The sequence below is a fragment of the Saccostrea cucullata genome, unplaced genomic scaffold, assembly GCF_032062105.1.
Source record: "Saccostrea cucullata isolate Sc308-1 unplaced genomic scaffold, CSIRO_AGI_Scuc_v1 ctg611, whole genome shotgun sequence".
In the NCBI taxonomy this organism is placed as follows: domain Eukaryota; kingdom Metazoa; phylum Mollusca; class Bivalvia; order Ostreida; family Ostreidae; genus Saccostrea; species Saccostrea cuccullata.
This window is the reverse complement of record NW_026919032.1, coordinates 23,752-50,502: the sequence shown is the minus strand read 5'-3', so window position 1 is coordinate 50,502 and position 26,751 is coordinate 23,752. Positions and strand designations below refer to the sequence as shown.

General features: G+C 31.7%; 2 protein-coding genes across 3 annotated transcripts in view; one reads left to right on the top strand and one right to left on the bottom strand.

Moving 5' to 3' along the window:
- LOC134277907 (probable E3 ubiquitin-protein ligase HECTD2) overlaps window positions 1-14,869 on the bottom strand; it is a 38,172-nt gene extending 23,303 nt beyond the window's left edge. The window contains exons 1-3 of one of the 2 annotated variants that reach the window (XM_062760206.1): window positions 14,406-14,869; window positions 7,322-7,716; window positions 6,218-6,320 (exon numbers count right to left, since the gene is read on the bottom strand). In XM_062760206.1, the coding sequence (XP_062616190.1) occupies window positions 6,218-6,320; window positions 7,322-7,716; window positions 14,406-14,615 (708 nt within the window). In that variant the 5' untranslated portion in view covers window positions 14,616-14,869. The remainder of the gene's footprint in view (window positions 1-6,217; window positions 6,321-7,321; window positions 7,717-14,405) is intronic. The other variant, XM_062760214.1, reaches the window with a different exon arrangement.
- Window positions 14,870-14,955: 86 nt separating this feature from the next.
- On the top strand, window positions 14,956-26,236 carry LOC134277922 (cytosol aminopeptidase-like). Its single transcript, XM_062760225.1, has 14 exons — window positions 14,956-15,103; window positions 15,700-15,818; window positions 16,031-16,191; window positions 16,599-16,667; window positions 18,243-18,354; window positions 18,605-18,763; window positions 19,080-19,232; window positions 22,348-22,472; window positions 22,662-22,750; window positions 22,928-23,030; window positions 24,736-24,815; window positions 25,296-25,442; window positions 25,662-25,755; window positions 26,038-26,236. Exons 1-14 carry the CDS (start codon window positions 14,996-14,998, stop codon window positions 26,094-26,096), a joined length of 1,578 nt encoding a protein of 525 aa, XP_062616209.1. The 5' UTR covers window positions 14,956-14,995; the 3' UTR covers window positions 26,097-26,236.
- The last annotated feature ends 515 nt before the right edge of the window (window positions 26,237-26,751 follow it).

Here is a 26,751-nt window from a genome sequence, read left to right as displayed (position 1 = left end):
ATAATATATTCGAAATATCTCATGTTAACTGCATGAAAAAATTGAAGATTGTTGTGTAGACTATTGACTGCATGGTCAAATTTAAAGATTGCTTTTACATGTACAGTCAAAATACTGCATGTAAACTATATAGTAAAAATTAAAAATTGCTGTAAATTCAATGTACTTCAGGAAAACTGCATGGTCTAATTTAAAGATTGCTATAAATTCAAAATACTGCATTTAATAATTACAGATTGCTGTAAAGACAATATACTACATGAAAACTGCATGCTTAAATAAAGTTAAAGATTGCATGTTCATTAAGTCAAAATACTGCATGAAAGCTGCATGGTCAAAATTAAACATTACTGTAAAATCAAAATACTGCAGGAAAATTTCATACTTGGTCAGATTAAAAAATGTTGACAGAAATAGCTAATATATTAAAAGTGAACGTTAATTCTGATTTTAAAATTAAAGAAATATATGACTTAAAACCAAATAATTTATATAGTTTTATTAAAGTACTGCATACTAATCATGCACTGGTATACCTACTGCAGGGGGCATATAAAAGAAACATTTAGAAATTCCTTTGATATGCTCATCAAAGGTTTAAATTGATCCCTGGAGTTTCATGCAGACAAATAATAAGTAAAAATTATACTCCAAATAAAATAATTTATTACATGTATTTGATTGTCAAAATGTTGTTCAGTAATCTAGCAGAATTTCAAAATATTGCAGTGCTGAATTGAATTTGAGACCCCCTGACAAATTGATCAAATTGACAATCCATATATATATATTTACATTATATCATGTATATCACAGATAACATGCCAGTTATTCTACCTACAAAGAAAATGGGCAAGTTTAATGTTGATATATTGATTAACCATTCAATTTTATCTGCGTAAAACCATTTTAAGGGTGACAGATATCCCAAACATACAGGATATAAAACCTCATAATTACCATGAACTTATAAATCATGAATATCTACAGGCAAAACTCTTGTGCTCTGGAAAATATGCAATTATTCAAACTTCAAAATGAAACTTTAAATAATGTTCTGCAAATACTTTCCTGCTTTTAAGCCAAAGTATTTAATCTTATCAAGCTTAAATAGCTAAATGTATTGGAAATCAATTTACTTTTCACAAAAATATTGGCATTTAAAACACTCAGTGTGAAGGGAAGTTTTTGTTGTTCATGAAAATAACAAGTTTGTGCCAAAAGGACTTTAAAGTCTCCATTAATTAATGTATCAACACTTAAGTAAAATTCAATATGCCAAGAATACACAGCTGAGAGTAGAAATAAATTGAAAACTTTGAGCAACTCAAAAGCAAGGTTTTAAGCAAGATTAAGACAGTAACAATATCAAAACTTAAAGAGAATAAGTACTCAGTGTCATATTACTGTAAGTTGTTAAAATTTCACGATATTTCAAAAATTACCAATGGCGATGTTTTTAATTTCACGCTTTAAAAAATTAATTCAAAATTTTGTATAAGCTTTTAAACGTTTTTAAAAACTAATAACAACATTCAGGATTACATTCAGGATGGGTTTAATTTTGCAGAAAAATGATAAATCGCGAAAATAGTGAAATTAAAACCATCGAGATTATTTGCCAATTTAGAGTATTCAAATTTAAGTTAATATGTAAAATAGTAAAATATTCCAAGAATTCTAACAAACTGAATTTTAATCACAAGCTTGTTCTATGTTGCTTTAATGTTTTTAACAGATACGGTAATTAAGTCAGTCAAACCAGGCTTTCATCAACTTGATGAGACTTAAACAAACTTATGATATCCAAGGATTCCAAATGATTTGAGAGGAAATTCTTAAAGAATAAGGGAATACGGACTTCAAAATCACTTTTTAAAACATATCCATGGTATTCAAGAAACCAGTGTTTTAGATACTCAAGTTTTCTGATAGGGTTAATAATAGTTTAATATTTGATTTAAGCTTGTATTCTTTCCCAATCACTAAAATGGAATCATTAAAAGAGCTTTTGTCAGTACTACTGATAAAAAGATTTTTGTAGATCTCATAAATATGATCATCTAGATCTGGAAATGCACATTACTTTTCTTTATCATCAATCGCAAACCAATAGATATATACAAGTATTTTTATGCCCTTGTAATAAAAGATTTTTTAAATAGTTTTTGCCCTATCCTTTTGTGTGTCTGTCTGCAAAAACTTAAACATTGCTTTGAGTGGGTGGGACAAGGGCTTTTAGATTTCACAGGTGTATTCCTTGTGACAAGGTCTTTCTTTGGGTACCACCAAATTGGGCCTCTTGCCCTTGAACAGTTGGAGTATGACAAATCTTGACAAAGATTACCACAATTTAACCTTAACTTTTAAACAGTTGGTGCTTAGGCTTTCATACTTCACATGTGTATTCATAATGACAAGATCTTTCAGTGGGTATAAATATTTTTTACCTTGACCTTAAAGTGAGACCCATATTTTAAAACATTTTACCTTGGCCATACCTTTTGAACAGTTAGAACACTCTAGACCTAGGGATTTTATATTTCACAAGTGTATTCCTTGTGACAAGATCTTCCTTTGGGTACCAACAATTTTGACCTTTTGACCTTGACCTTTAGAGTTTGACTTGCATATGAGAAAATTCAACCCTCACCATAAGCTGCCATATGGGGGCATCAGTGTTTCACAGCATTATGTTCTGCTTAATATTTATATACCTAATAGATTTGACTACAAATTTGAAGTGAGCTATATACATTCTATTCTTGCCAACAAAAAATATTTCCATTGGAGATTATATAACTCTGATGTTCAATGTTTAACTTACAGTACTGTTTAATCTTTATTATTCCGTCACTATTATAACAAACCACTTGTTACAATGTTGTGATTTTTGTGTTATTGTTTTGTCAGGGTGGACAATGGGTGGATGGGAGATATGATGTAAATTGTGGTATTTATAGTAAATTGTTGTCAATTATGCAGACCCATGCACAAGGGGTTTACTAAGGTATATGGGCAATATCAGGAAATGCGCAGAATTTATATTAGACATTGATGCTCTAAGGAATATTAGTTTTGCATAAATAATACAAATTAATACCATCCTACATGATTGTTTTGTTTTGGGAATTGTACAGGTATAGAATAATGAGACTAGGATCATAATTTCTGGCTAGATGAGGGTGCCCATCCATTTGCAGTCATTATATAACAAGGTCATACATATAAACAGTTCATAATTAAAGCTTTTTTTTTCTTCGTAGCATTTAAAGTCACAATTTCCAACTGAAATTGATGAAATTATTTACTGGTAAGCATTATTACAGGCATGTTAAACTTGATTCAAATTATCAAATTACTTTCAAATGCTAATTTTTGTCAAAAAAACAACAAGATAATGTCTGAACTAAATCTATAATGACCCTGACATTATTATCAATGTAATTAAGACCCAGCCTTCTTCAATATTCCAAATATTAGAATATCTGGAGCATTTTGTCTGTCCTGTTAACCTCATAAAATCTAGGTACATCAGGAAGGTAAAATGACTTTTGAACACTGATTTCTGATTTTCTCAGGTAAGCAACATGAACTATGGGCCTGTTTTATTTAAGGACACATGTAACATACACGTAGTTTGAACTTTATTGTCCTATTCCCTGAAGAGTTCCACTGCTTTAAGGAACTGTAGGCTACATTTCATTGTCTCTATATGCTGTTGTACACTTCTCTTAAAACAAGTTTGGATAAAAAAGACATCAAAAATATATGTTCCGTAATTTTTGCAATTTTTTTTTTTAATTATACAAAAATATTTATCAATTGATATCTTTTTAAAATCTGAGGTAATGCATGCTAATTGTTTGTCTACGAACATCTGAGGCACTTAATAATCATAAATTAAGAATATCTTGAAAAATAATCAGAAGGTATTTATAGGTACCTTGCGTATGTCCTTAAGAAATAGAAAAAATAAAACAAAGCCCATGCACAGATTACATTCTAATAGACTTGGTGATGCATAATTAATCAAAAAGAACAAATATATAGGCTGGTAATTGGTGAGGTGGAACAATTCATGTAGATGTGTTTTTCACAATAGACACAAAATGGTTCCTTTTGAATGCTACAGAATTATGTAAAATTCATGAATTTGGAGCCTACGGAGCTTGATCATGTTGATGCATGCAATCAATGCATGGCTACCGTATAATCCCTATTAACCGCCCCGGGCGCTTAGAAAATTGCGAAAAGGGGGCAGTGTTTTTGGCATTCTCTTCCTAAAATTTAATGTCATATTTTAATTTCAAAAAATCTTTTGAAAAAAAAAAATAAATTCAAAGAAACACTAAAATATGTCTAACTTTACTTTAAGTGAAATATCCATATTATGTCTGATTCATTTTCTTGGATTAATATAGAAAGTTTCATTTTCACTTTCTATAAAATCTTGGCAGACTTTTGAACAAGATTTTTTTTATCATGATTTTATCACATATAGGGGGCATTTGATTATGCTTAAATGATTCATTTAATCCATATATACATGTATGTCAAATCAATGATATTTATATAAATCCCCTGGATTCAATATAGCTAAAGTTAGGTCATTTTTTCCAATTTCACCTTTCTTCAAATCTATGAGAGTGCAGTGATCTACATTGACATTATACATGTATGTACTATTTTAATTTATTACATGTTCATAATTATTTTTGTGTAATCAATTCTTTTTTTATGGATATATGTAACATTTTGTTTTGTTTTAGTAAGCTTATCACAAGTTATGTTACCAATAGATTTTCATACAGATGGAAAAATTGTACAAATTGATCAGTGATATTGCAACTTCTCCATTTCACTTTGCAATTCATTCCCAAAAATTACATGACTGAAAGCTAGCTCATAAAAATGAAAATGATTGATGTATGCCATAGTGCATTTCAAACAAGGAAAATTTTTTTAGAAAAGTGCGACATAAAATTCAAGCTAAGAGGGAGGGTCTAACCTTGAATGTTGCATTAATCTCACACAAAGGATTCAAAAGTTGTGGCGTAAAATCTTACCTTCCAGTTCCCTGATCTTGGCGGAATTCCCTACAAATGTATAGTAGGCAAACATAAATGCATGGTTTATAATGCTACAAGTCACACTTGCTATCAGATTGTGAAATGATGACCTAATATTATTGCACCATTACAAAATTCCTGGTTCCTGTAAAGATTTAGTCATTTTAACTTAAATACCTGTTGGTAATAAATTTTTAACCCATGTATATAATTGACACAAGGTATATTTACACTTTCAGAGGAAATGCACTGTCAAAATGTTTATTATCATTGTTTCACACTAAATTGCACGTATCAAAAATCATATATGATAAAAATTTATGGAAAACTTCATGTCAAAGTATTTGAAAATTTCACACAGAGATTTTGATTGGCTAAAAATCTGAAAATTACATCAGATAAACATCCTTTTAGCTAAAAAAGTTCTTTACTTCCATCCAAGCGGATTAATATATTCAAGCATGCTATACAATAATTGTAGAGATATAGGTTAATCAGTAGATTTCCTCTGATAAAACGACGCGATTCTAAGGGAGGGGTGTTAATTTAAGATACTTGTGTTATAAATATATATGTATAAATCAAAAATTTATATAAATCCCCTGCCTGTTCTTTCAATGCATAGCGGGGGTTTATATACAATAATAAGCTAGATATAGCTGTGTGAATTAAAACCTTCCAAAAATAAGACCATTTTATTTCTTTTTTAAAATAAAATATTTACTCCAGGTTAAGCAGTGATCTACATTAACATTATACATGTATCCACTATTTTAATTTATTACATGTTCATAATTATTGTTTGTGTATATGATACAGACGTACATCCACAATTCTTTTTTTAAATGGAAATATATGTAACATTTTGTTCTTGTTTTAGTAAGCTTATCACGAGTTATGTAGCACCAATAGATTTTCATACAGGATGGAAAAATTGTACAAATTGATCAGTGATATTGCAACTTCTCCATTTCACTTTGCAATTCATTCCCAAAAATTACATGTAACTGAAAGCTAGCTCATAAAAATGAAAATGATTGATGTATGCCATAGTGCATTTCAAACAAGGAAAAAGTATGAACAATTTAGAAAAGTGCAACATAAAATTCAAGCTAAGAAGGGAACATTAGGAATTATAGTCTAACCTTGAATGTTGCATTAATCTCCAAAAAGGATTCAAAAGTTGTGGCGTAAAAGTCTTGGACGACCTTCCAGTTCCCTGACTCTTTGGCCAAAAGAACATCCTCCCTACAATATGTATAGTAGGCAAACATAAATGCATGGTTTATCAATGCTACAAGTCACACTTGCTATCAGATTGTGAAATGATGACCTAATATTATTTCTGGTCACCATTACAAAATTCCTGGTTCCTGTACAGTAGTCACTTTTACACTTGAAATCACAGGCACCTGTTTCGGTAATAAATTTTTAACCCATAGTATATAATAATAACACAAGGTATCTAACTCCAAATTACACTAAGTACCCCCCTCCCTCAGAAACGCATTCATTTACACTTTCAGATCGAGGAAATGCACTGTCAAACTGTTTATTATCATTGTCTTCTACAATAAATTATCTACACAACCATACATAGCATGCATGTCTTCGTTTTTGTTTATATCTGTAAACAGCGTCAAAACTCTGCTGAGTGGAAAACTTCAAAAGTCGACTCAACCATGGAACGGTATGTGCTAATCCCGCACAGAGATTTTGATTGGCTAAAAATCGACTGTCTCTAAAATTACATCAGATAAACATCGTACTGTTTTCAGGGAAAATCAGACGTAAAAAAGTTCTTTACTTTCGATCTGGCGAGCAGAGTTCTGATTACGGAGATAAAAGAAAATAAAGACAAGCATGCTAGATATGGTTGTGTATGATAAATTATTGTAGAAGACATATAGGTATAAACAGTTTACCCATGCATTTCCTCTGAAAGTGTAAATGAGCGCGATTCTAAGGGAGGGGGGTACTCCGTGTAAATCGGAGTTTAAGATACCTTGTGTTATATATTATTATACCATGTATACTATAGGTCAAAAATTTATTACAGAAACAAGTGCCTGTGCTTGAAATGCATAGCGGGGGTATTATATGAACCAAAAATTTGGAAATTCAAATTCCATAGCTGTGTGAATCATGTAAAACCTTAGACCCAAAAATAAGACCATATTTATGAAATGTAATTTTTTAAAATAAAATATTTACTCCAGGTTAAGCATATAGCATCTACATTAACTAACTTGAGTTGCTCGGCTGTTTTGGTCCTGACTGGGTACACCAGTTTGTTGTTGTTGGCACTTGCTGTTATCTGACTTATGTTGGAGTCGGCCTGTTGGGCCCATGTGTTGACTCGCTGGTTGTCCCCCTTTGAGACACTCTTCTCTTTTTCTGCTGCCCTGGGACTGAGTGGGCCATTGACATTATAGGATGGAGTTCTTTTTCCAGTGGGTGTCTGTGATTGGTTGATGGGTGGTAGCTCTGTGCTGGAGCCCTTTGTACTGGATTCTGACAGATGACTTGATGCTTCAGAGTCAGATCGTGGCTGCGAACCAGGGGTCTTTGTTTTACGACTCGGTCCTAAGTTCTGGAAAAAGTTGGCAATGGAACTTAGAGTTCCTCCTGACTTATCCTTATCCTACAAAAAAAAAACACATCAGCGGTTACATAAAACATATTTACATTGAGGAATTTGATGTAAATGCATTGAATGAATCACAAAATTTATTTGTTTTTTCCAATTTTTTGCCATGATCTGGATAATAAAACATGGATTCAAAGTACTATAAATTTTAATTGCAATAAAACACATTTATAGCTAAATCCCAAAATGGCACAACCAACCCTTCACTTACCCCTTGTGATTGTGATGATGATGAGTTCAATCCCCCCAATTACAATCACAACAGAATTTCTGGATCTGGCCTCTACGGGGCCATAAAACTGAGATGAGCTCACTTTTGATCTCAGTCTTACTTTCCCACATAATTCCTTTGAAAAAAGTAGGACTGGGGTCAAAAGTGAGCTCATATTAGACCCTTTTCACAAGGAGAGTTTAATTCAATTAACCGTAACGTTACTGCGAATAAGCTTTGCTTTATGAGCGTTCACACAGAGAATTTAATGCAAATAAGTTTAATTCGAATTAGTTTACTGTGCATTTAATTATACTTCGCATTACTTCCATGTGAACGCTAATTCAAATTAAATTCTGACACATGCGTAATGGCAGAATTTAGTCAAATGCCACTTGGTGGTGGTCAGGTATTGGTACTTCTGTTATTTTTGAGTGAAAAACTAAGGAAAATTTTGTTAATCATTAAATTGTGTATACTCAGACACTTTGCCATTATGTCAAATGGATCTGCTACTGCATAAGGTGACGTGATTTGCAAATGACGTCATAATAGCCATGCTGACGCCGGGCTGCAGAAGTAAAATTTTAATTCGCATTTAAGTTTACTTTGCATTAGCTGTCGACGTGTAAACGCAATTTAATTCACATTAGTTTGATTCGCATTAGTTTACTTGGCACTAATTTACTGCTAATTAAACTCTCCATGTGAACAGGGCATAAGTTTTATGCCCCCCAGGCCTGGAGTTATAAAAACTTAAGATTAATTATTTCAGTTAACTTTTGACCTATTAAGGCTCAATTTTTTACTTAAAATTCCTTTCACAAACATTTAAAGTGAGACTGCAGAGATCATAATTATAGTGAGCTCATCAAAGTTTTATGGTCTAGACACTGAATCTGACTGCATGAGCCAATTAAATAACTGATCAGATTCCTAAAAATTTTCCAATTTTATTGCTCACTTTAAGGATCTTAATATTAATACTTTGCATCATATGCCTGACATTGTCAAAGGATTTCATTGGTCTATTCAGACAAATTCAGACTTTTGTACTTATAAAAAATACATTTTTAAAAAAAGTATAATTATAAATAGTAATCAATTGTTTCACAAAATATTTTCATGTAAAAAAAAAAAAAGAAGACATATATTCCAAAAGTTGCAGGCCAGCAGGTACAGTACTTCCATATGTGCAAATGCAGTATTTAGGATATGCGTATCTCGCGAATGAGCTGAAGTTCTCTAGCTGAGAAATTAATGTTTAAGGTCATATGCAACGTAGTTTGAACTTTATTGGGTTCTTCCCTGGAGTTGGAGAATTCCACTAAATGAAGGACATGTGTGCAATACTTTTAATGTGTATATAGGGACTTGTACACCTCTTCTTAAACAATTTTTGATGAAAAAAAATCTGGAATTTATGTTTTGTAATTTTGATACATTTTTCTTTGATTAATGCAAAAATTTTTAAAATTTGATATCTTTTCAAAACCCCTGGTAATGCATGCTGACTTATTGTCTAAGAACATGTAATGGTATTATAAGTTTAAGTTTAGAATATCTTGAAAAATTATCAGTAGGAAAGGTATGTTGCGTATGTCCTTAAGAAAAAAATATCAGAAAAATGGGTATGTTGATCTGCATGCTCATGCATGGCAATTAATTCTTATCTCCTTGTGCTATATCTCATAATCTGCATGCATGCAGCTACAATTAATTGCAATATGCTGTGAGTGATTTATAATAATTACACAACAGAACCTTATCTGAAAGTACTTTAAAAAACAACATTTTTTTTAATTATCAGACAGTTCTTAAATCTAATTCTGTTCAATATTTCAAGCTCATGACTATAATAATTACATGTATATTAAAAACTCACCATTTTTAAGTTTATGCAGTCTTATGACAATTACATTGCAAAACAGGATTTTTCTAGAAAATTCACTTGAGGTATATATGATGCTGCATTAATCACACCTATTAGCCATGAACACAATTTGAATTATGAATATTCATTGACAAAGTAGTTGTTCACACTTTGGAGGGAAGTACAAACCAATTTGCTACATGTACTTATTGAATGCATTTCAATTGCATTGCATCCTTAAAATACTTGAGAATTTGCAAAAGAAAACTGTTACAGATGAAAAAAATCTAACTCTTCCAAAAAGGGATGATGGAATATATATTAATTTAATATAAACATAAAAAAAAGAGAAAGCAATTATGAAATTAATGAACAAAATATATCAAAAATTAGATCATAATTATTATCCAGACGAGAGTTACTATAATGCACGGCAAAAATTAGTCCATGAAAAATATGTCCATTTCCAATGACAAAATGACTATGACAGATGGGGTAAGAGGTGAAACTTGAAAAATATGCCTGGATCCAAAAGTCCATTATTGGCAGATGAAGAGAAGCCTGCATATTTTTTTGTAGAAATTGGTGTTGCCAAGGCTTTTGTACATGTTTTGCAATAATATAACAGATTTCTTCCACAAAAAATATCTTTATATATGATATAATTTACATACTTTTTTAACTATGATTTTAAGGAAATTTCCATAAACTTTTAACAAATGAATAATTATATATATTACAAAATTGCTTCATACAAAGTAACCCTATATTTACTGTATGTCAGTACGTTATTTTATTCCTACATTACCCAGCACACACAACATTGCATGTATTTTAAAACATTGACAGCAATTGTAATTAACAGCAGCACTATATACATAGTATATATTTTAAAAAGTGTACTGAAGAATTTGCACGTCCTCCATCTCGTAATTTTCACCTTCAGAAAATCAATAAATACTCACCCTCAGGTATTCTTCATCTATCTTGATCAATTAATGAAGAAATTAATTCAAATTCTATAGTGTAAAAGTATGTTTGAAATGTACGTAGCTTTCTGGTTGGACATTTAATGTCTTAATATTAGAGAGCTACAGTTCTGCAGCTTAAAAATTATTTATTACTAAATATATTTATTTGCATGTATTAAGACCCGGCCCCCCCACAAAAAAAAGGATATGAATTCAATATATCCTGTTATTGAGATTACATCACTTAACAACAATTTCAAAAATTAAAAGTAAATCATACTGCATCATCATACTGTACGTGTTATATGCTGTACACATACTGATTCACACTGCCCCAATTTTAAATCAATTATAGCTAAATTTCCCCATATGCTGGAGAGCCAACTGGAGAAACATATGGTTCTAAAATAAGAGAATATTTTTATTTATATCTGTTTTATATTTATCTGCAAATAAGTTAACTATATGTATTTTGCTTATTTTTGCAGTCTCGGAAGACCCATGATGAAATTAAGGAATGTACTGTAGAAATTTTTTTAATATACATGTACCCGCGTGTATCAGAACTTGGATTCACTATATGTCTTACAATTACATAATACGAAAATTTTCGCGAAAATTTGTGACCGCGTACAAGTGAAATTTATACAATGCGAATTGTCACTGCAAGCTCTAATGACAACACCTAGTCAAAGAGAAAATCCGACTCCTTCACATTCATTTTATAGAATTTTTTTTTCCGAAATAACTTAATTTTGACCCACAATGCATTGCTTGTTACAAAATCACAGCAGAGACTTCTTTATTTGGCAGGAAGTATGAATTGTCCTTTAATTTGTTTTTGTCATAAAGAAACAAAGGGACAACAAATTAATTAACCACTCTCTTACACATAAAACACACACACTTTTGTGACTCATCTTATATAAAAAATTATTAATAATAAATAATATTCTCAGCATGCTGGGAAATATTCAAGTTTAATGGAAAATTAAATTATACATAAAATTAAAAATCAAAATTATTTTGTTTTTATAGAAACAATGAACAATGAAATAATATATTTCATACAACTTGGGGTCTGAGATACCTGGAACCATTAGGTAATAAATTTATCAAAATTAAAAAAAAAGGAGCAAAAATTTGCAGATGGCACAAGTTCTGCAGGTACACTTATAACAAGGAGGGTAATTAAGAGAATCTTTTAATATTGAAATGATATTAAGGTCTGAATAGCAGCTTTACTGATCAGGATAGGACATAGAATAGATAGTTTTCAGTAGACCAAATTAACAAGAGATATTTCCCGTTGGCCGCCATATTTGGGGGTCAACCTGGTAATTTTCCCTCTTTTTCCTACCAAATATAAGAAGGTGTAGCAGAAATATTTGGGGGAAATCTTTATGGAATAGAAATTATGAAATAAAGGAGGCTCTAATAAATGTGTATTTTTAAGAAAAACAATGCTTCCCATTCCCACAATTGCCAGTGTTGGTTGAATAATGAATGGATATGAGCATGTTGACCCCCAATATGGCCACCAACGGGAAATAACTCTTGTTAATTTGGGTCTACTGAAAACTATCTATATTTATCGTCTTCATTGAAAAAGATTTTCTGTGAATTTCTTGAAATAAAAGAATGCAAATATTAGTAATAAACAATTAAGTTATTTCTGTGAAAATAGTGGATACGTTATGAACAACATTTGCTCTATAGATATATACAACAGACAGAAAATAGTACGTTTCCTCTTGAACTGGAATTTTGGAACATTATACTCATAGAGGATATCTATATTGTGTGATTTGATATTGGCTTTATCCAAAGAGTTGAAATGGTGTATATATTTGTGAGGCTTGCCGAATATACACCATTTCAATGAGTTGGATAAAGCCAATATCAAATCAAACAATTATAGATGTTCTATTTATCTCAGACGACTTAATTTCCTTTTAACAAAACTTTCTGACTTCCTCTGCAAAACTACTTGAATGATTGCTAATTCAAATTGATGACGTATAACTTGATGACATAGCACCGTTGATGTTGATAATTGCCTCGAAAGAGAGTAGATCATGTTCAAAATTTAGAATTTTTGCTATCTGCATCTTTGAAAACATTATGTGACAATTGCTGGAGCTTTACATCAAACGAACTTCGACTAAAAGTTGTAAGGACCATGGGATCATGAAAATGAACTCTGTTTGGACGATGGCAGTGCAGTGTTAGGCAAGGCTAGGGGCCTACTTCTAGATTCATTGTTGATTACTATACATTTATAGTAAATGGGCAATGTTTGATTTGATTTGTCATAAATAAAAAAAATTCAATTATCACTTTAGATGTAATTATGAAAAGCTGGTATTTTGGAAAAGGTGCACAGAGTGTGTGTGGTGTGTGAAGGTGTGTTTGTGAGTGTATTTTGTTCTTTTGTATGTATGAAAATTTGCAAAAATAAAGCATTAAAAAAAAAAAAAAGATTCATTGTTGATCCATGGTAAGTTACACCTACATTTCTAGGTAGGCATACGTAGTATAATATAAGAAAGCATTATTGAAGATGTTAAAGGAATCTTATAACAACAACTTAACTGCTAGGCTTTACTTTCTCCGAAAACGATTTAAAGGAGGGGGGGGGGGGTAACATCTGTCTTCAAGTAGCCAATACATGTTCCTTGATAAAATAAGACACTTCTTTGACATATACGAGCCTTTTTCTTGCTTTTAACAATGTTATCGCTCCATATCATTACTAGGGCAATAATTTTCACAAATAAAAGTTTCAATAAAATAAAATCTTGAAGCGAAGGATCGTGTCAAAACCGGAAGTGCTATTGATAAAGCATCTAGCCGTGGATAAAGCATAAGTTTATCTAATGGGCTGTATCCCAAACACGTATGAGATATAAAATATATCAATCAATACATGTAGGAACTACAACTGCATTTGTACATTACCGGTACTTTACACAGAAGTCTCCCCGCCAGTATTAGGACAATTGAAACTAGTAGACTCACATGATCATTTCAGAGTTTCAAAATCAGTGTTGACCAAAACGGTTAGAACATGCAGTAGATGTAACATGCAAAAAAAGACATTTATTTCCCATGGAAAAATCCAGTGAGTGTCTCTAAATTTACTTATTACAGAACAGATACTTTTTCCCTGGTCTATGAATAATATCACTTTATGCAGTGATGATTGAATATATGATCGTGTTTTATATCCCACTCGAAGATTTTTCACTCATATACAGGTATACAGATCATTTGTAAACAGTTACTATTAAAATATCAGTGAAGGGCTTCAAATTGCCTGGGGGCACTCAGAACAGTGAGGGTCCTATAAGTAACACCTGCCATGACACTGGCTCCTTTTCTAAGGTCTCAATTGAAAGACTCGCAACATAAAAATTTCACTTTGACAAATAATTGTCAAAGGAATAGTAATATCTACCATTCTTTTTATTGACATAGATAAGTAACAACTCGTATTTGAACTCAAAACCTTCTAAACATGGAGCAAGCGCTCTATCGACTGAAATACAGTGACGGTCTGATGAAAAGAAAAATACATGAAATAGGGCCTACTTCTATAACACGTCTTAAGAGAGAAAAAAATCACCTCATCTTTGTCCTTTATTCCATTCGGTGAATGTTTCTCCCTGTTCACCCTTCTGATCTGTCTTAGTTCATCTACTGCCGAGTCACGATCATAAAAATTCCCACATTTTGGACAAATAATTCTCTTACTCCCTCTATTTTGGGGGACAGAATGATCACATGTTGGACAAGTTACCGAAACACTGGATTCCCTGGAATCCGTTGCCGCCATAAGAAACCATAAGCCTCAAATAATTATAATCGATTCTGGCATTTTGTGCTACCTACTGCTTGTATCAACACCTGTATAACTATTAGTATTGATTTGATGGTCAAAATGCGAACTGTTCGATGCTCTTGTTGGTTTACGTTGGAGACTGTTAAGGATGGGATTTAAAATTTACAAAACGAAAATAGTAAATACTTTGAATTAAAGTATCTGTATCAAAATAAAAATGTAGAGTATCCAAGTCTGAGCTTTGAAAGGATCTGAATTACATATCAAATAAAAGTCTTCATAAAAAATAATCTAGGATACACATTTTCGTATTTTTAATTTATAAAAATTAAGAATAAGATTTCTACTTTCACTTTCACTTTATCTTTGGAAGAATGGCGGCGTCTGTAGTTAGAGGAGTGGACAAAATAAATGCAACTGCTCGACACAAATGCATTGCACGTTCATTATTAAGAAGGAGCTTTTCTTCCTCGATGAATCTGGTAAAAATGTTTCATATTTCTTTCAGTTTTCAAGTATTTATTTGACTTTGGATATCGATTAAAAAAAATCGCCCTTGACATGTCCTGGAAAAATAACATCAGGCTAAATTAAATGAAAAATAAGCTATGTCTTTAGTATCAGTCTTAAACCTGTAATCTGATACTCTTGTGATATGGTGAAAAAAATTAAGAAAATTTGGACAAACAAAATGAAAATTGTACGCTCAGCCAGCTAAATGTAGTAATGTGTCCTCTTTTCAATTTTAGAATTCTTTAGATATAGTATCTATTTCTATTTTAGATAGAATGAATGCTCTAGTGTTAAAATGACAAATGGCTTACAGTGAGGGCTTGTCCTGAGACACAGTTACTGAGTTAGATTAATCTAAGTATTTCTATGTTAGACATGTTAGAGAGACAACTTTTCAACAAAGAGAGTTCTCATTAAGACATCTTTAATTGTGATATCTCCCATGGTTAAAATTTAGAGCATGACAGATTTATTTTCAATAATTTAGTGTAAATTGCTACAAAACATAATTTCTCTTGTTGACATTATTATAGGTGATAATATCAAACAATATATCTCATTTTAGAACAAAGCTTTGGTCCTGGGTGTGTATGAGAATGATTCAAGTGACTCCATTGACTTTACTGGTACAGCTAAAAAATTCAATGAAAAGGTTGATGGAAAAATTGCAGAGCTTTTGCTCAGGTGAGTATACTCAGTGAGTAATATCGATATCTCTTGAGCATGAGTTACACCTGAATACATTTTTTTGTACAGAATACCAATTTTTTAACCAGATAACTGATGTGTTAATATCAAAGATTTTCAAAAGTTGCATAATGTACATCTGTAATATCCACATATTAATTTCACTATTATATCCTCAGTGCCAGAGAATTTCTTTATTGATATAACAGGGTAAAAAAGCCTCTGAAAGGAGGAAAAACTAGAACATTGCATGGATTGGATTCAGAGTTTTCTTCAGTGACGGTCACATGTATTGGGAAAAAGGAAGAAGGCTATGATGAACTGGAAACAGTAGACAAAGGGAGAGAATCTATACGAGCAGCTGTGGCAAGTAAGAGAAGACAGACACAATAATTATTTTTAATAAATATTCATGAAGACACATCTTAAATATTTGTTAGAGACGGCTAGGATGTGTTTATTGAATATATTTATTTCCCAGAATTTTCATTTTTATTGTTTATTTAAATTGTTTATAACTATTTTGGTCAAAATAAGTATGTATTGATTGCAAAGTTACACATTTTTATATTAGAAGAGACACAAATGAATTTTGAATTGAATATGTTTAAAATTTAAAGAATGGATATATCATAAACATGTATTGTTTTTAAATTTAATTATTGTTCATCAGTCTGTGTAAATTATAAAGTACAGCAAATATACTGCAAATGTTCCTAATCAAGAGATATATAGCATATATCCCTCTGGTATGTTGATTGAGATCCTGTCTTGTAGAGGCAGTCCTTGAGTTGAGAGAACTGGGTGAGAACGAGATAGAAGTGGATCCTTGTGGGGATACTGAAGGTTAAGTATACTTGCTTTGAAAAATACACTGTAGATAAACATGTACATGTACATAATGGCAATAGAGTATTTTCTTGCTGAAGTTTAACAGAATCACTGATTTAGTAAATTTTAATATACATGTATTTTAAGATAAACAACAATTTAAGTTTCATGGATATCTTAGTCCAATTCTCAGATAACCTTGGACTTTTAAGAGGGTTTGACTTTCTCAACACTACATAATTAGCATCTCTCAAATGGCAGATAGATTCTCATTGATTAAGAAATTGATATCATCAATAATTTTAAATTGATTTTGACAACAATGAGATGACTTAAGCCCCACCTCTTTGCCATACAAAACACTATCATTGGATCATTTCTACACTCCCTAATATTTGTTGGAATTATTTCAACCATGAATGAATTAAAGGCTGTGTAAATTTCAGGAGCTAATCAGGTATTAAATGTCAATAATACTACACCCAACTGAAAGTTCAAGGTTGACCAAGTATTTTACTAATATATATGTAAAACATTTTTTTTTTTATAAAATCAGAGTTCTTGAAATCTTTTTTTCGCTGTCAGTCATTTGGACCAACTGCCATGTGAAGTTTGTCAGTCCAGACAGATTTCTATCAGTCCAAAATAAATTCAATAAAAACATGAAAAAAAAATTGTATTTAAATTTTATTATCAATAAACACGGCGTCTATATGAACACTGCACACTTCTTACCCTAGCGCCGTCAAGAAACTTGTTTTAACAGTTAACCAATAGTTTGGCGCAAGTTAGAATAATCTGTGTCTCGGAACAAGTCCTCATAACAGTTATACTCGCAATGTAGCAAATAGTTACAGAATTGCTCCGAAACGAATTTGAAGTATAGAAAAGGATATGTACTGGAAACAGCTTCAAAATTAATTACAACAAACCTATTTTTTAGGTCATGTATGTCTTTCAACCTTAATTATGATCCAAATAAAGACGATAATTCAACTAATTTTCTTTACGTTTTTTTCGCTTAAAATTTACACGCCATGTTTGCATTCGGAACTCTCTGGAATATTTGTAGTAAATATACTGAGTTCGAGTCATTGCCCGTGTTTATTTTGCGACATAGTGAATATACGGAACAAATTCTATTATTAAACCGGGTCCGTAGGACATTTATCATTTTAACGATAGAACATTGTCTCTAAATTTGCACCTGTATTAATCAAGAAGCCATTACAACATGCAGAAAAAGAGTTTGAAAGATAACGATCGATCGATTATAGGGAATTTGTACGAAATTTAGTCGGATTTTCGCAAGTTCTCTGTCAACACCGTTCGGTCATTTGGACTGACACAGAACGGAAAGTAATCGGTCCTTGGTTGTTTCTATCGGTTTTGCCGACAGGACCGAAAGATTTCAAGAACTCTGTAAAATGAAAAAAATTCTTATGACACAGGATTGAATAATATAAATGTGTAATAACATATTGAAAAGAAAAGTACTCTAAAAATTTATATAAAATGAAACAGAACAGAAATAATTTTTTTATGAAACTTTCATATAATAATTAATACAATTTTATTATTTATCAATAGCCTCTGCAGAGGGGTGTCACCTAGCTTTATTCTCTTACGATGAACTGAAGGCAGTAAAAAATAGGAAACCAACAGTGACAGTTTCATGTGCCTCACGATTCAGCCAAGACAAGTAAGGGGAAACTATTAAAATAGTCTCATTTAAATTTGCCATTCATAGGCTGTATTAGATATCGGTAAATGACAATTTTTGAAGTATTTTTGGAATGAATTTATTTTGTAAATGATTGAATTTTCATTTTTCATAATATATAGTTTTTGTTACATGTGCATAAATTATGTGAAATTCATGAAGAATTACATGTATTTATGTACATGTATAACTAAACTCCTTATAATTAAAATGTATTTTGAAATATCAGAGGCAACATTGAAAAGGGATGGAAGAAGGGAATCATTTTAGCTGATGGCCAAAATCTCTCCAGACGCCTGATGGAAATGCCAGCCAACCTTCTAACTCCAACAAAATTTGCAGACATTGTCAAAGAACAGTTGTCCTCTAAATGTGAAGTTATTGTCAGGTATTCAGCAAGAAATCCTAAAAATTTTGATTTTTCAATGCTGTAAAAGCCAAAAAAAAAAAAAAAGAAGTCTTTGACATCTATTTTGTTTTAAACTGTGTGCATATGTGTGCAGCTAGCTTTATAATTTCATTTTGTTTTTTTTATCAATGCCAACAGCTTCACTGAAGTTTATGACTGAAAAAAAATTCTTTTGATTAATCTTGCGTAAATTTTTATTGATAATTTATTTAATATTTCCCTTTTTTATATGGGGATATATATATATTTTAAACAATTTTTATTCATACCCATGGTATTGATTTTTTTTTTTAAGAGACAAAGCCTGGGCAGAGTCAATGAAGATGGGGTCCTTTTTATCAGTAGCGAGGGGATCTGTGGAGCCTCCTGTCTTCTTAGAGATTGAGTATAAAGGGAAACAATCAGAAACCCCTATAGCCCTGGTGGGGAAAGGTGTCACCTTTGATAGGTAAGTCTATCTTGAGAATAAACAGTATGATGCTGTTAACAATCCTCTAATTTTGTCAATCCTCAGTCAATGATTTAAAGTGTTGACACTGTCACAGACCTTTATTGTAGTCATGCAATCTTAATACATGTAGTCATCATTGTTTATAATGCCATTTTTAAGCACTAAGCGCATGCGCTAAGCGCATGTGCAAAGTGTGCCTTAGGTACGCATAGAAAATTTCCATGGTCTTTTTATCAGCGCCCCCTATTGATCATGTTTATCTTTTATCAACACCCGCTACCTTGCCTATGTTTTTTAACATGATTGATAACAGAGAATATATGGGTCATTCTTCGATTGATAATTCTTTTCACCTATGAATTGATAATACTATATCAACAATTTATTAAGTTCATGTTTATTGTCCGTCAATTATGATACAATTTACTCTTACAGAAAAAGATAATCACTCTGTGTACATGTGTTTTATTAAATGCCAAAATTTTCAATTGCTGGTCGGATTCTGCTCGTGTGTAGACTGTGTAAACTGTAGGGAGCGTAATTATAAAATGTATAGGAAAACCCAAACCAGGTTGGAGATTTCTAAACTGAAAACCGGGATTGTATAATTTTTGATAAGGCCTAGAAAAAAAATATGTTTGTTTCCGCTTTCAGGCCGAAAAAATATAGGGTGGGTAGGTAGGCAATTTTTTTTTTTTTTGAAAAATTTCTTTTTGTATCAAAACATGTATAGAAGTAACATATGACAAAAGAAATCTAATTTTAAAAAAGTTTTGTGTGTCAAAGTTGGAGGCTATAATTCCCTGGGTGAAATCTTGCACATCATTAAAAAATATTTAGGGTCGGTCTCGGCAAAAACATATTTTTTTTCAAAGATCTAATTTTAAAAAAGTTTTGTCTGTCATGGTAACTTCTCGGCAAAACAAAACGTGTTTCTCAGAGCTCGCTTGGTGCGTTTGACAAAGTTTTCCATCGCACGTGTGTATAGACCAAGGCAAACTGATCTTGCGGACACAGGTCTGAATACTGTTTGTTAGAAGACTTGGCGACCGTAATGCTATGGACTCACAAAATTTACACCAGTTCCATAACAAGACAGTGCAGTTTAAAAAAAAAAAAAAAAATCATTAAACACTGTTAAACATGTTAAATCTAAAAGTCGAATATCTTTGGATATGGGGTAACCCATGTCTATTATTGTTTAAAATAAATGTTGTATATTATGTTTGATTTTAAAATGACGAACTCAATTTCGAGGAGTGATACAGCGCTAAGCTTACAAAATTTATACACTGAGCAAGTTATGTAACACTTACCAAGGTCTAAAAATATACAACTGGAAATCCCCGACCCTCTGTCGGCTACTTTTAGTGTAGGAGTTATCGTAATAGTTGTTAATTAGTAGAGTCGATATTAACTTTCGTGTTTACGGAAATTTTGTGTTTGTGGATATATAATGGCAGGTCTTATCTCTGAACAATATGGTGCATATTAATAAGTACTGGCAAACACCAATTATGTCACAAATCTTATTTCTGCAGTATACAGTAATTCGAAAAAGTTAATACAAGTACCTTAAAAAGATTTAATACGCACAAGTATTTAAAAGTCTCATTAAAATTTCAATGAGAATTTAAAAATCAAATTGGAATATATTAGTAGTACATGTACAATTCCATTAAAAAATATTTAACTAGGTTCAGTATATAGTTTGAATCTTCATTTTGTATATTTATTTCCTAATTTTTCACGCCATCTTCTGGGCCTTTATTTCAAACAATGTAAATACAAACGAGCCTTGTTATTATCACACTTGCATCATGCAATGGGCTGATAATGATTTCACAGCATCTCATTATCCATTAGTAGCACAAATTTTAAACTTGAACGCATTTATATAGATAGTCTATACTTAATTAATTTGTAGTATTTATTTGTAACAAAATATTTCGATGCAAAAAATTCCTTTAGACTGAACACTTGGGTGTTGTGGCTGGGTGTTGTGGCTATTTCATTCTTGTCAGCATGTTTTACATGATCATGATGAAAGTGAAAAAAAAGAAGCATTTTAAAGTATTTCCGCCAAAATGAGTCTATGGAAAATACTCACGAATTTTAATATGATATTTATTTTTATTTCTATGTAGAAGAGTATTTAAATTAACATTTTTATTTTACAAACAAATATTTACAAATCAGCTTCAAATATTACACGAGAAAAAGAATGGTCAAACGTTTTTAATTTTCGGTACAAATAAATAAATTATAATTCATGTGCGTGAGAGTCAGAGATGAAGGATAAGAATGGTTTTTCATCAAAATGACAAAAAGACAAATGCAATATCCTTATACCCAAAATTGATATTATAGCAATGTAATGAAAAAAGAAGTAAAGTCTTTTGTTACATGTTGATAGCAAAATGCTGCACGACGAGGGATTGGTCTCACAATAAATGTGAAATATTAAAAAAAATATTGTTTTGTTATTCTACTGTACCATATTCATTACAAAATTTAAAAGTTCAATTTTTATTCATTATTTGTATACCCAGTAACTTTTATTGATTATGTGTATATATTACTAGTTCACATGCTAGAATTTTTTTTTTTGTAAAACCGTTTATATAAAAAATATAACTTTATAAATATCTATGAAGAGGAGAAAAATTAAAATAACTAAAACAGTTCAAACAAAATATTAAACCATTTTAAAAATCTTTTATTCATAATCCTAATAATACCTAATAATATAAAAATACATTCGATGTTATTTAATGTAACAGTCAATGCAATCAAGAGCTGGGTTTATTTCAATTAAACAACTGAGTTTGCCCCCCCCCCTTTACAGCTGCCCCGTCAAAATTTTACATGTACTTTAGTCTTATTCCAATGCAATAAGGAATTTAAATTCTGATGAATTTCAAATTCAACCCATGCTTAGTGCTTTCCAGTACTTTCAGTACTTTGATTTACTTTTAACAATAGGTATATTAATAAAATAACTATTTCTTTACCTAATGTGGTCTTGAAAAAATAATGACCATGTTTATCTGGTAGGAGTGCTTTATAACAGTCTTTTATTATATATAACCATTTCCATTTTGTTTTCCAGTGGTGGGATCTCTATAAAGCCCTCCCAGGGTATGGACGCTATGAGGGGAGACATGGGCGGGGCAGCTTGTGTGGCTGGTACCCTCCACAGCATCAGTAGATTAGAGCTCCCTGTTCATGTTAAAGGTATAAACAGTCAACTGTATACAAAATGGGATCAATTTCAATTGTACCCATTTAAATGATAAAGTTGAAAATTGCACACATAAGTAAGTTCAGTGATCTTAGTACATGTATTTATAAGTAAATAATTGTAGATTAATCAATACATGGTTTAATTTCTCCTTCAATATTGACTTAGATTTTTTTCTGTAGCATTCATCCCTCTCTGTGAGAATATGCCCAGTGGATCAGCCACCAAGCCTGGTGATGTTGTCACAGCCATGAATGGAAAAACTATACAGGTCTGTTCTAAAAGGTTTTCCAAATTAATCTGTTTCCCTCCTTCCCTCCTCTCTTGCACCCCATCTATTTCACTCTCTCTCTCTCACTCACAAATAAATAGACACTCAAAATACAAACTGTATGTTCATGCACTTTTCAAGAGATGTAAAACAATTATTTTTTAGTTAAATTTGTAGGTAGACAACACAGATGCTGAGGGGAGACTAATCTTGGCTGATGCATTATGTTACAGTCAACAGTTCAATCCTTCCTTGATCTTAGACATGGCAACATTAACAGGTATACATACAGTATTTCTTGTCACATAGTCTTGTTATTTACCTTGTCTGATTAACTAATTGCAACCAATATACAATTTGTAACAATACAAAGAAAGACATTTTATGACTTAAGTCTCTCTGTAAATACTGTATAATCCCTATTAACTGCCCCTGCCCCTATAAGCACCCCCTTATGTCTTTTTCAATTGTCAGGAAATAAGGGCCCCTTGTAAGTGGTTAAAATCAACTAGAATCGTATCCAAAACTAGAGCCGAGCTCGTTGCAAAGCAACGAGTAGGTCTTCCGTCGGAGCTGCGGACAGAGAGAAATAACCTTGAGTCAAGGTCATGCCACGTTCTAATGTTAAAGCAATCTTTTAAGGGTAGATATCATCTTATTATGTTTTACTATTAAAAAAAAGGATAGTAAAGGAATGTTTGCAACCTTGACCTTGTCAAAATGACCTTGGGTCACACCATGACACACGCTGGTGATGAGCATATACCATTTGTGTGCTACCGTATTGAAAAATTCACACATGTTTTTTCAAACAATGCATCCAGCCAAAATATCTTATCCTAAATGACCTTGATTCAAGGCCATAACACACTCTGCATGATTTAAGCCATACCTTTTTTTAGATAGGCCTTGTCACAGCTAATATACATGTGTAAAAAGTTATGGTCAGTTTTTAGACTGGTATTGCCTGTCTTTACTCTCTCTCTCTATCTCTCTCTCTCTCTCTCTCTCTCTCTTGGAAACACATAAACTTCATGGTCAAAGTTCATGATATACTAGTATTTGAAATGATTTTATTACAGGTTACGTACATGTGATGTTTAGGTAATATGAAAGCCTTATACCTTCTCATTAAAAAGTTATGATCAAGCCTCAAGGTCAAGTTGTCAAAAGTCAGTGTATTTAGAAAAGAGTTGTCTTAGGTAATACACAGGGATAAAATAAAAGCCCTATCTCTTCTCATTCAAAAGGTATGAGTATAATTGTTAATGTTTTTGAAAAGCAGGTCAAACTTCAAGGTCAAAGGGTAAAAAATCAGTGAATTTTGAAAGGTGTTGTCACAGTTAATACATTTTTATTCTTTGTGCTCTAGTTTTCAAACAATTTTTTGAGGTTAAAACATGACATTAAATATCATAAAGAGAATACCAAAATAACCGCTCCCTTTTTGCAATTTTCTAAGTGCATGGGGCGGTTAATAGGGATTATACGGTATTAAAAGTTTCCAGTGAAATATTTAGATTTTCAATATGTTCACCTATATGTAGCCACTTATATATTACAGTTTATAAAAACCATAAACAGTTGACGTTGGATTCTTAAGATTCTTACTGTATTTCATATTGTTGATAATTAAAAATGGCTTTAAAACTATGTATTTAGCTCGTTTAGCATAAATGGTATCATTTATATCATTCTCTTGCTATGAAGAATAAAAAGTCCACTGTGGATTTTTTGGGAAAACAGGAAAAAAATACAGTTGAACTTTGTTATATCGAACTCTGATATCTTGAATGCCACGGATATGTCGAAGTGATCTGGAAATCCTAACCACATATTCTTTAAGCATTTAACCTTCGATATCTCAAATCCTTGGATATCTCGAAGTTTTTCGTCAGTCACAACAGGTGTGAGATAATGAAGTTTGACTGTATATAAAGTATGAAATACATGTACGTGTTGTATATATATTTCTATGTTTACAGGTGCTATAGATGTAGCCCTTGGAGCAGGGGCTGCTGGTGTGTTTACAAACTCAGCAACCATGTGGGACAAACTTCAACAGGTAAGATGGTGATTAATAAAATTAATTCAATTTTAAAACTAAGATCAGTACTAGTAGAATTGTGTAAAGGTAAAGTGGGAAATATTCAGATGCTTGGAAATTCCAGTAATGTCAGATTGGTTCATAACCTCTCCATCACTCAAGAGTTCTACAAAGCTAAACTATATTTTATGCTATCTAATCGTTAGATATTATAAATCAGAATAATAAACCCCTTATCCACTGGTTGTGAGTGGAACAGCTCTCTTATCCAACCCTTGACAGGAATTCACTGTCATGGATTTGATATAAGAATTATCCCTCTCACAGTCAGTGGATAAGTGTATAAAATTCTTAGTTTTCACTTACAAGTGAACATGCACAGTTTGACATACAATGTAGTGAAATATTTGGTGTAATTTCTTCACATCCATAATGATATACATACATGTACAAGTACGAGTAAATGTTGATCCCCATGTATTTTTAACTCTAATACAGGCCAGTATAAGAACAGGTGACAGAGTATGGAGAATGCCATTATTTAATCACTATACCAAGAAAATAACAAAATGTCAGCTAGCTGACCTCAATAACATTGGAGGGGGAAGGTCAGCTGGAGCCTGCACTGCAGCGGCTTTTCTCAAGGTTAGTAAGGTTATACTAACCAACTGAAAAACAGATAGGTTAAAAAGTTTGCTATAAGTGCATCAGTCTGCTATGATTTCATCAATATATATATATTCATCCACTTAATTCTATGTTTTGAAATCAGAAAAAAAAGAAACAACATTTGTACTTTTGTCCTATTTTAAATGCATATGATTTATAAACAATGAAGCAATAAAATTTTACATTTTATTTAAGGAATTTGTGACCAACAAGAACTGGCTACATTTAGATATTGCAGGAGTCATGTCTAATGAAGGAGCTGTATCATACTTAGGAAAGGGCATGTCAGGTATGGACATTATTCATAGATAGAAGTTATCTCTGAACAAAAAAATTAAATATGAAGAGCGTTGCATATGACATATATTTTCTGCAATAAAACAGGAAAGAGCACACAGACATCCCTTACAACAAATAATTGCATGATAATATATGATTTTGAACATTTATTTTTATACTCATATTTATTTCAGTAGAAAGCATATATACATGTACATGTGTGTGTGTAGATTGGGGATGGAACATATTTTTTATATATGCACAATATTTAAATGACTATATTTGTTTTCAGGGCGTCCAACCAGAACTATAACAGAGTTTATCAACATCATCAGTAAAGAGTCCCAGTAAACATCAATTAAAACTTTCAGTAAACATCAGTAAAGAATCTAAGTACATTAGGAGAATTCAACTGTTGATAATGTGTTGAAAATGTAGAAACTTGAAGATAAATTATATGAATATATTAAAATTATGTGAGATGTAGTAAACATTTTGTTCATTTCAATTCAACAGAGAATAGAGCACCTAATAAAAAATATGTATCAAAGAAGGATATGGAGATAACGAACAGTATTCAATATCAAAGTCCATAAAACAGTACAAAATAGGAGCAGAGCAAACAAAGACCGAAACATCAGAGGCGGGATCAGGTGCCATGGAGGAGTGAGCATCCCCTGCTGACTGGTCACACCCGCCGTGTGCTCCGTTTCTTGATCTAGAAACAACGAAAAATCCGTCATCAATTCAGTGTATAAATAATGGACTAACAATTAGTATGAAAAACGTCAGTCAGCATTTGACGCTTATTGTAATAATGCAGACACTTTGCATGATGGCCTTCTAATATCCAACAGTAAAAATATGAGTTTTTTAAGATTACATAAAATAGCATCATCCCCCAGGCCCATGGGATACAGAGACCATGAAATTCGTAAATTGTGTTTGCCTTTCCTCATAGATATTAAAACCAAAAGTACTTAAAATTGTTTCAGCGGTTCCAGTG